Source organism: Eumetopias jubatus, unplaced genomic scaffold, assembly GCF_037043125.1.
Source record: "Eumetopias jubatus isolate StellerSeaLion01/CBP00866 unplaced genomic scaffold, mEumJub1_p1.0 scaffold_23, whole genome shotgun sequence".
In the NCBI taxonomy this organism is placed as follows: domain Eukaryota; kingdom Metazoa; phylum Chordata; class Mammalia; order Carnivora; family Otariidae; genus Eumetopias; species Eumetopias jubatus.
Window position 1 is genome coordinate 515,564 of NW_028274829.1, and position 10,485 is coordinate 526,048.

The following is a 10,485-nucleotide window of genomic DNA, read 5'->3' on the forward strand; positions in this document are numbered from 1 at the left end:
AAATCTTTTTCCTCATGGGTCCAAGCTGCAGTCACACAGCTCTCCTGCTGAAGGTGAGGCACTGGGTGCTCGCAGTTTTTGGACCCTTCTCAGAGCTCTGGCAGTGCCCTCTTGTGACGGCCTACGTGCCCGTGTGTGGCTGCCACCTGGCAAACAGCAGAGAGGGCTGTCTGCAGCATCTCCCGCTCCTGCTTTGCTCCATTTCTCCCCTCCCCCGTGTCCTGTAAACTCATGCCTCTTTCTGGATACCTAGAACCTTCCAATTCAGTGACTCCGGAGATCTCCAAGAATCCAATCTTGCGGCCCTTTCATTCTTTCCCATTTACCCAGGTCAACATTTACTTGTCCTCTGTCCCATTCTGCTGGTCTCTGACAGGTGAAGAGAGGCGACCCTTCTAAGATAACTCAGGTGTAGGGAATAAAGAGCGGCAAGTGTAACCTTTCTGATATTTGTTCTTTTAGATTTGCAGCTTCCAGTGCTTTAATATGAAGGAACAAGTAAGAAGGCAGTTTCAGCACCATCAACGATCAGGGATTCTCTTTGGATGGCCCTCAAATCACACAGATACATTAAGATGGGGGCTGTGTCAGTTAGTGTTTGCTGGTAGCAAGCAACAGAACCAGACTTCAGCTAACTTATGGCAAAGGGAAGTTATGGTAAGGAAACAGGAGTGTTCAGGTGCATGGGAAGACCAGCAATCCAGCCTTGGAAACGGGCTCCAGGGCTGGAAGCAGAGCTGTGGAAAGAAGCCATTGCTGATCAGCATGCCAACGTTGCTGGAATGATCTCTCACCATACTAGTCTCCACATTACTCTGCTCAAAATTCACATTCTAGGGAGGGGTGTGCAATGGGCCCAGCTTCTTCCTGTGGCTGGCCCCTGGCTAGGGCAGATGGCGGCACCGAATCGGCTGTTCAGAAGGTGGGCTGAAAGCTGAGGGGCCCAAACCCACCAAAGTCCACCACCTGGACCCCATTACATAAAAGCTGGCATCGGGTACATGTAATTGCCCCAGCCAGCCTACCAATTCAAGAGATTTACTTTTTTTTTTTTTCAAAGATTTTATTATTTAAGAGAGGGAGAGAATGAGCAGTGGGGAGGGGCAGAGGGAGAGAGAGAAACAGACTCCCTGCTGAGCAGGAAGCCTGACCAGGGGCTTGATCCCAGGACCCCGAAATCAGGATCCCAGCCCAAAGCAGACACTTAACTGACTGAGGCCACCCAGGCGCCCCCAAGAGCCTGTTCAGTAAATTAGATTTATAGGTGTCGCACTTTGTTCTTGTGATAGAAACAATCTTAAAGCAATAGCCTTTTGAAAATAGTCTCTAGCTTTACCATCACTTTGATTTTATTGGACCCTTGCAGGGAAACAATGTGTACAGGTGAGAAGTGCAGGACTCACACGGCCGCTTAATGTTTGCTACTTTCACATCAACTGATGTGTGCTAGGGGTGCAATAAATACATTGTCGAGTTAATGACTACATTCGGTATATCGCATTTCTGGCCAAAGTTTTGTCAACATTTCGCTGAGCAACGTCTTGAATGAGAGCAGAAAGCGTCCGCCGTAGAGTAGTTCAACAAACTTTGCAGCTGAAAAGCATTACTAGGGGTAGTTTCTTTGAATTCAGGCCCTGCCGCCAGACCGTCAGCCCGGCCAGGGACCGCCCTGCAGCCAGCGGCGGAGGCGGATCCGCCGCCGATAGTCGCTCTGCGCAGACACCATTTACCTAGCACGCATGCGCTGGGGCCCGGGATCGCGCTCTCTACTCTGCGGGCTTGGATTGGTTGAGCCTCGGTGGTCCCGCCCCGCGTACCGGAAACTCTCTCTTGACGCGGAGGTCTCCCGAGATTCCGCGGCTCCTGCGCTTCTCGGTGAGCGACTCCCTGGGTTGGGTTCTCCGGTGTCTCTGCGCACCGGTGCTCCGAAAAGCCCACCACTGCCCCGGGGGGTGCCCTCGGTGCGTCCTGGGTCGGGTAGGCCCGATCGTGCCCTCGCTCCTCTTCTCCACCCGAAGTCGCCGGGGTGGGCCGATCTCTCGGGACCGCCGCCGCTTCTGGGCTGGGTGGCGGGCTGGCACACGGGGACGGCTTGCAGCAGCCTTCGCTTGTCGCCCCGCCCCACCCTGCGGAACCCGAACCCGGGCCTGAGCGGGCCCTTGGGCTGGTCCCTTCCACTCGCTGCACCTGTGCTAGGGATCGTCCTAACATGAAAGGGCCCTAGCGCCGTGTTGAGGGGCTGTTGAGAAACGGCGGCGCCCCAACAGGTGGCATCAGTTCTCTCCATAGAGGAAGGGCCTCCCTGTGTAGCTGGAGAAGTGTATGTGGCTTATGACCAGAAACAGAATTTCTCTTTGATCTCCCTTCTCCCCGGGGTTTAAGCCAGATGTGGGCAGATGTGTGCAACCTGCCCATATTAGTTAATATTTACGAGCTTTTATATGCATTCAGTCAACAGATATATAGGACCGGCTCTTGCCGGCCCGGTATAAACTCTTTGTGATATGTATTCAGAAGCTAGGGCTATAGGTGTGTGTGTAAGCATTACCCATTTTAGCATATGCTCTAGAACTGTGTTGTCCAATAGGTAGCCACTAGCTACACAGGCTAATGAACACTTGAAATGTTCCTAGTCCTAACTGAGATATATCAAACAGTGAATTCTGGAGAATTAGAATGAAAAAGAGAATGTAAAATATCACTAATTTGTTTTTATCGATTACCTGTTGAAATGGCAGTATTTTGGATACACTGGTTAGGTAAAATGTCATTAATTTCACCTGTTCATTTTTTAACGTGGTTACTAGAAAATTTTAAGTTATGCATTATATTTCTGTTGGATAGCACTGCTTTAGAAAGGGGTCAGCAGACTAGGGCCTGCAGCCAAATGCAGCCAAATCCAGCCTGCCTGTCTTTGAAAAAGGATTGATTGGAGGAAAGCCATACTCATTCTTTCATGGATTGTCTATGGCTGCCGTGTCTGCCACAAGAGCAGCAGAGTTGAGTAGTCCATACAGAGATTGGATGGCCTGCACAGCTGAAAATATTTACTATCTGCCCTTTTACAGGAAAAGTTTGCCGACCCCTTGCTCTAGAACAGCGCCTGGTATGGTAAATACATGTCATGTAAATCTTTTCATTACAGCCCTGTATAATTGTCATTCAGGCTTACTGTGTGACAGGCCTGGTTCTAAGGAGTTTATAAGGACTATCTCATTTATTTCCCGCATTAATCCTAGGATGTGGAATTTCCCCGATTTTGTAGATGAGGAAATCGAGGCCCAGAACGGGCAAGAAACTTACCAGACATGCTCAACACCCCTCACTTCTGTGAACTATACCTTCTTGAGCCTCCTTATCCCCACACGTTTGATTCCTGGAGTCTGCTTGATTAGCCCACAGTGGGCACCATGCTGCTGCCTTTATTAAATTATTTTTTAATTTTAAATGACTTTTCGAACTAGAATTGAGATGAGGTCGGCTCCCGTGGAAGAAGCTGAGGGGCACTGGGCTTTGGTGCCGTGGGTACAAGCAAGCTGGTCTGTAGTGAAAAGAATGAAGCGCACGAGCAGAGAGGAGAGGGAGCGCTCTGGGTGCTCTTTTCTCATTTAACATAGAAACACTTGTTGAGTGATAGTAAGCACTGGCCAGGTGTTTGCCAGGCATGTCTCAGTGAATGAAACAGACGTCATTCTTTTACGGTCTTGTGGGGAAGGCAGACAATAAAACAATTTTTAATGTGATACCATGAAAAAAAACCACTGCAACTATTGGATGGTTTTTTGTTTTGTTTTCTTTTGTTTTTAACAGGTTTCCTCATCTGTAAGATGGAGATAAGCCATATACCTGACTCGGGCTCATTGTGAGGATGGAGATGACATGAATGTGTATGGCACATGGACTTCAATAAATGTACATTGCCTTCTGCTGTTAAGAGGTAAGGAAGGGAATGAGTCCAGGGCATTGGGTGCATCGTGACACTTAACACACTGCAACCACCAGTTGTCACTGTAGAGAACGTTCTCAGGTGAGCGGTACATGGCAGGTGTTTTTAATATTTCCCAGTGGGACTCATCCAGCTGAATCCGAAAGCAGAGAGGTTCTATGTATTTGGTCTAGGAGCAGGTCCGGGGCTGTCTTCAGGGGGATGGCAGCGTAACTGAGATGGTCCTGCCGCGGGAGGGCCTCTTGCCCGTGCGCACAGGGCAGTGGTGGCAGCTCTGGTTTAAATCAGAGTCACTGGGTTAGCTGGGAGGATACCCAGGCCTACCCTCAGGGGTTCTGATCGCTTCTGCCTGGGACGAGGCCCTGGCGTTGTTTTTGTTTTTGCTGTTTGATTTCTCCAGCCGATTCAGGTTTATAGTCAGGACGGACAGCCACCCATGGTGAGAATTAGGCTGGGCCCAGGGAGCTACTGACACAAAGGCACAGAGCTGTGAAATGGGCAGAGCCTGTCGGTGTCAAGCGAGGTCATGGAGGAGGATCACGGAGGAGGCTGGAAGGGGGGCCTTTTATCACCTGGCCAAGGGCCTTGGGGCTCCATCCTGAGAGCACAGGGGCACCTCTGAAGGGCTTTAAGTGGGAAGTTGAGGGGATATCTTGGTGAGCTCTGTAGTAGAGGATGATCCCTCTGACAAAGTGCCGTGAATCAGAAGGGACGCAGTGAAGAAGCAGTTAGAACCTGCCAGATGGTAGGAAGCCCAGATTGGGCTCCAGCATTCCTCCTGGGAGTGTCCTCTAGCAGCCGTGTCTATCCTTTGCAGACACCCTGTGTTGAAAGTGGCCAGTTTCTTGTCCGTATTCCTTCCACTGGGCTGTCAGCTCCCTCAAGGCAGAGAGGATCTCTTTAGGCTCAGCAGCTAATGTGTCCTTAGATGTGTAATAAATATTTATTGAATGAGCTCTGTAGAGCTATAAACTGGATACACAGCTTTCCTTGTCTTCTTATGGCAGTACTCAAAAGTCTCTATCTCCGTTGCTTTCACAGCATACCCTCCTAGGGCAGTAAATGCTTTATATCCACGTCATTGTCCCACAGGGGGAGCAGAAGGTTTGGCAGGATTTAAGTGCTGTTAGACATGAGGAGGAGGGTGGAGAACAGTATGGTGGTTCCTCGGAAAATTGCAAATAGCATGACCATGTGACCCAGCAATCCCACTTCTGGATATTTACCCAAAAGCATTGAGGGCAGGGTCCCGAAGAGAGATTTGTATGTCCGTGTTCATAGCAGCGTTTATTCACAACGGCGAAAAGGTGGAAGCAACGCAAATGTTTATGATGAATGGATAAGGACCACGTGGTCTATACATACAGTGGAATAGTAATAGTCCAGGACACAGGCTACAACACAGGTGAACTTTGAGGACATTATGCCGAGTGAAATGAGACAGACACAAAAGGCCAGATACTGTATGATTGCACTTAACATGCAGCACGTAGTCAAATTCATCGAGACAGAAAGTAGAATGATGGTTGCCAGGGGCTGTGGGGGAGAAAGGCACAGGGAGCTGTTGTTTAATGGGTACAAAGTTTGGTTTGCAAGAGGAAAAGCGTTCTGGGAGTTGGTTGCACAACAACGTGAATGTACTTAACACTACTGAATACTGCTTTAAAATGTTTAAGATGGGAAAAAAATGTTTGAGATGATAAGTCTTACGGTGTGTGTATTTTACCACAATTAGAAATGAAAAAGAAATACAGAGGAGAGGTAAACAAAAGGACATATGAAATAAAGAGCAGAGTACTTATGTGTGAATACATTAACGTCTGTGGATTTACAGAAGTGAAGAAAAGTTTTGCTGGTAAGACAGACTGCTGTTCTCATCATTCTGAAGCTCCAAAGCTATAAAGTTCCCTTCAGACTCTCCTTGAGACTCTGACCGTTCGTTGAGAAATTCTGACCTGAGTTAAATATTGCCCAACCTCCCTGTGGGCACTCTAGACCTGTCTCTTATTAACCACCTTGCCAACATCTGGCAAACTTCCATCCTGATTTCTTCAGTAGCAGTGCCTCTAGAATGAATACGGAATGCAAGCAAGATGACTATTTCTTCTTTGTTAGGAAACTTCCCAACAAGTTGGGGAGGGTTCAAGTATCTTAAGCAGCTTGAAACCTTATCATGGTGACTTGGCTGCGTGACTTCCTCCAGATGCCAGGATGTCAGGCAGACAATTCTGAGAGAAAGTTCAGCAATGGAGGCCATGTATTTTTAATTTTTCTGCATTTTTACCTTGCATGTTCTTTGTTTACTGAGCCTCTGATCCTTAGGAAGACCTCCTTCACTGTCTTCACTCTGGAATTGTAAAACAGGTAAAACAATGATCTTGAAGTACTGATTCTTGATAATGATAAAAAATAGCCTCTTAAGGGCGCCTGTGCGGCTCAGTCCGTTCAGCATCTGCCTTCGGCTCAGGTCGTGATCTCATTGTCCTGGGATCGAGCCCCGCATCGGGCTCCCTGCTCGGCAGGGAGTCTGCTTCTCCCTCTGCCCCTCACCCTGTTCTCGTGCTCTCTCTCACTTTCTCTCTCTCTCTCTCAAATAAATAAAATCTTAAAAAAAAAAAAGCCTGTTAAGATCCTGAGTTGCTGCCTCACAAGGGACTGCCCGGGTTGTCCACATACCAGCTCCCTCTGGTGGCAAAACTGCCAGACTCAATCTCTGTCATCCTTGAGCTGGCCCAGCAGGGAAGCACCCGTAGGAACCTCACAGTTGTGACCCAGGGTACTTACTCTTCCTGTTTGAGAGGAGATGCAACTGGTTTAGACCCAGCAGTAGACTTCTTAGGAAATTGTGAATGCTAATCTGAAGGCAAAGCCACACGTCGCTTAGCACCTTCATGATATTCTGATTCTAGAGGGAAGGTAGAAGACTGATCCATTTACCGTGCCATTTTCAAATAGACAAACATTGTAAATACGTGGAGTTTATCATGAAATGATATTGGACGAGTCACTTTTCTGGTTATGAAAATAATACATACTCATCATACAAAATACGGGAAGGAATAAAAGAACGAACAAAAAATCATCTAAAATCTTGCCATTCAGAAAACGTCACTGTCTAAAGTTTTGTGTATTTGTTTTTGACCATTTCTCTTCACATGTGATTCTTAAATAAAATTTGGATCAGACTCTATATGCTGTTTTTAAATAACAACTTTATTCAGATATTTATATACCATACAGTTCACCTCCTCAAAGTGTACACTTCAGTGATTTTTAATATATTTACAGTTGTGCAGTTCATCACCACAGTCAACTTTAGAGAAGTTTGTTCAGTTTCCCCAAGAAAAACTGTACCCGTTGGCAGCCACCCCCCTTTCATTCCACCGCACTGGTTCCCTGCATCCCTCTGCTCCAGCCCTAGTCAACCACCAAATAGATTTGCCTGTTCCGGACATTTCATATAAATGGAATCATACAATATGGGGTCTTCTGTGTTTTTTAACTTAGCATAGTGTTTTCAAAGCTCGTCCATGTTGCAGTATATATCAGAATTTCATGGTTTTGTTTTGTTTTGTTTTGCCAAATACCATTCCATTGGATGGATAGGCTACATGTTGTTTCTCCAGTTGACGGGCATTTGGGTTGTTTCCACTTTTTGGCTATTAAGAGTAATGCTGCTGTGAACATTTGTTTGCAAGTTTAACCATTTGGGACCTTACAGTTTCTTCAGAGTTGGAAGAAAATTCTTACATGGACAGCTTCCACGCCTCTTGCTTCCCTAAAGTAATTTTATAGAAATGGAATCACTGACCAAAAGAAAAAGACATTGCATTTCACAGAACTTGTCGGATGGTTTCTAAGAAGATGGCATTGATCCTCTCTGTGCTCGCTTCAGTGTTATTAGACTATGTGCTTAGTGATGAGCATTTTTTTAAAGATTTTTTTATTTATTTAGAGTGTGTGAGAGCAGGGGGAGGGGCAGAGGGGGGAGGGAGAGGGAGAGAATCTCCAGCAGACTCCCTGCTGAGTGCAGAGCCCGACACGGGGCTCGATCCCACGACCCCGAGATCATGACCTGAGCCAAAACCAAGAATCAGATGCTCAACCTACTGAGCCACCCAGGCGCCCCAGTAATGGGCATTTAATATAAAGTGCTATGAAACAGAAGCCCATGAGTTTTTGAAAAGACAAGGTCCCTGCTATCAAGATGCGTAAGTCCATATTTAGACCAGATGGGCAGATGCAGATCCAGGGGTATTAGGTAGCAAGGTTATGTGCATTATGTGGAGAGAAAAATAGACTGGTTAGATAAAGTAAATATTTACCTGCCCAGGATGAGATAATCATCAAGCAACTTTTTGCACCTCAAAGTTAAACAGAAAAGTTAACGGAACCAAAGTGGCCTAGGGAGTAGCTGGTCCAAAGTCATAAATGGTCCGGATCGCTTCGTGTGAACCCTTACCCTGCTTTTCAGAAGACTCGGATGTCAGCACAGTGCCCGTTGACTCTTGGGGCCCATCGGATCTGGTTCCGGCTGCCTTGCAGCCGATAACTGTCTTATGATTTCTTCAGATTCCTTGGGACATCTAAACAGCATCCCCTTATTGCCCTGTTTCTCATTCTGTTATTCAGAAAAATACCACTTAAATATGATAAAATCAGCAAGTAGTTCAGCTTTATAGCTGAATATGGGGGTAAACAATCCGGTCTTGCTCAGACTTACCCTGTTCATGCTGACACTGGCATGATTCCATGCCCAGCATGACCACCAAATTCCATCCAAAGCAATTGACCGATCTGGATCTGGAAAGAGCATTGATTTGGAAAATTTGATTGGCAAAAGTTTTAGAGCTCTTCTAGTAAGCTTCTTTTAAGCAACCGTTAATGTGGAAGCTGGTTGCAGTGCTGCTTTTTTTTTCCCCCCCAACTACCCAGACTCAGCCTTTTGCAACTGAACCATACCACATTGCAGATTCCATTTTCTAACAGGTCACGCCCACTTCTGTTACATAACTCTTTCAGAAAACGCCGCGTAGGTAACTGGCAGAAAGCACTCTGCTACTATCAGGAAGCTGCAACTGGTAAGCCCAAGCTTAAAAAAACAGAAACCTCTTTTCTCTTTTCTTTGCAGCTGTAAAGATGTCTGACCAGAAGCAGGGAGCTGCCAAAGCCTCCCTTATTGAGCAACTGATGTCTAAAAGGAATTTTGAGGATCTTGGCAACCACCTTACTGAGCTGGAGACTCTTCATGTGACTAAAGAGCATCTCCAGGAGACTGTTGTGGTGAGGGCGGTGTACAGAGTCCTCAAAAACTGCCCTACGGTGGCTTTGAAAAAGAAAGCCAAGCATTTGCTGTCAGAATGGAAAGCTCTTTATAAGGATCTCCACTTCAAACCAAGGGACAGCCCTAAATCACTCCCTACCGGCAGAAACTCCAGACTTTCTCATGACCCAAGTCAGGATGAGATACCAGGCGGCTCCAGGTCTAATTCATCACCCCACGATGTTGCAGGAGCTATTGAAACACTTGTGCCTGAAAATAGCACGAGTCAGATGGAGCCCAGGGAGGAGCATTTCAGGGGTGGTGACCCAAAATCCACTGACCAGAGATCCAGTGAGTCGCTGGATCCCACAGTACCTGCGAGAGCTAAATGCGCAGAGCTTCTTTATGAAGCTTTAACAAGTTCTTGCACAGATCAGCCCAAAGCTGATTTGTGGCAAAACTTTGCAAGAGAAATTGAAGGGCACATTTTTACTCTTCATTCGAAGAACCTCAAAAAGTACAAAACTTGTGTTAGAAGCAAAGTTGCCAACCTGAAGAACCCCAAAAATTCTCACTTACAACAGAACTTGCTCTCTGGGACCACGTCTCCGAGAGAATTCGCCGAAATGACGGTGATGGAGATGGCAAGCAAGGAACTGAAGCAGTTGAGAGCCTCCAACACAGAATCTTGCATACAGGAGCATCACCTTCCCCACGCCACTGAGGGCATGCAGACAAAGAAAATAAAATGCAGACACTGTGAGAAGTTCAATTGCAAGGTCACCGTAATCGCCAGAGGAACACTTTTCCTGCCAAGTTGGGTGCGGAATTCAAATCCAGATGAAGAGATGATGACCTATATGATCTGTAACGAATGTGGGGAGCAGTGGTATCATAGCAAGTGGGTCTGCCTGTGATGGTAAATAAACGTTCTCTTAACCAAGAACTGGAGTGATACCGTTTTTTTGGTGCCACCCTTTTGTGCTTGGTTTTAAAATCTTACATGCACTATATTCTTTTTTTTCCCCAAGATTTTATTTTAGGGGCACCTGGGTGGCTCAGTTGGTTAGGCGACTGCCTTCGGCTCAGGTCCGTGGTCCCAGAGTCCTGGGATTGAGCCCCGCATGGGGCTCCCTGCTCAGCAGCGAGCCTGCTTCTTCCTTTCCCTTTGTATGCTCGGTCACTTTCGCTCTCTCTCCAATAAATAAAATAAAAATAAATCTTATTTTATTTATTGGAGAGAGAGGGAGATAGCGAGAGAGAGCACAAGCAGAAG

At 46.7% G+C, this 10,485-nt stretch overlaps 1 protein-coding gene across 5 annotated transcripts; it reads left to right on the top strand.

Moving 5' to 3' along the window:
* Positions 1 to 1,817: 1,817 nt before the first annotated feature.
* Positions 1,818 to 10,155, top strand: LOC114218034 (transcription elongation factor A N-terminal and central domain-containing protein). Of its 5 annotated transcripts, none has more exons than XM_088020328.1 (4): positions 1,818 to 1,875; positions 3,811 to 3,937; positions 5,682 to 5,801; positions 9,078 to 10,155. In XM_088020328.1, the coding sequence occupies exons 2-4, from the start codon at positions 3,880 to 3,882 to the stop codon at positions 10,124 to 10,126; spliced, it is 1,227 nt and encodes a 408-aa protein (XP_087876454.1). In that variant the 5' UTR covers positions 1,818 to 1,875; positions 3,811 to 3,879; the 3' UTR covers positions 10,127 to 10,155. The 5 variants fall into 5 exon arrangements, with proteins under 5 accessions (XP_087876454.1, XP_027970775.2, XP_087876456.1 ...); XM_088020330.1 differs by lacking the exon at positions 1,818 to 1,875 and adding an exon at positions 1,899 to 1,961; XM_088020329.1 differs by lacking the exon at positions 1,818 to 1,875 and adding an exon at positions 3,055 to 3,111.
* The last annotated feature ends 330 nt before the right edge of the window (positions 10,156 to 10,485 follow it).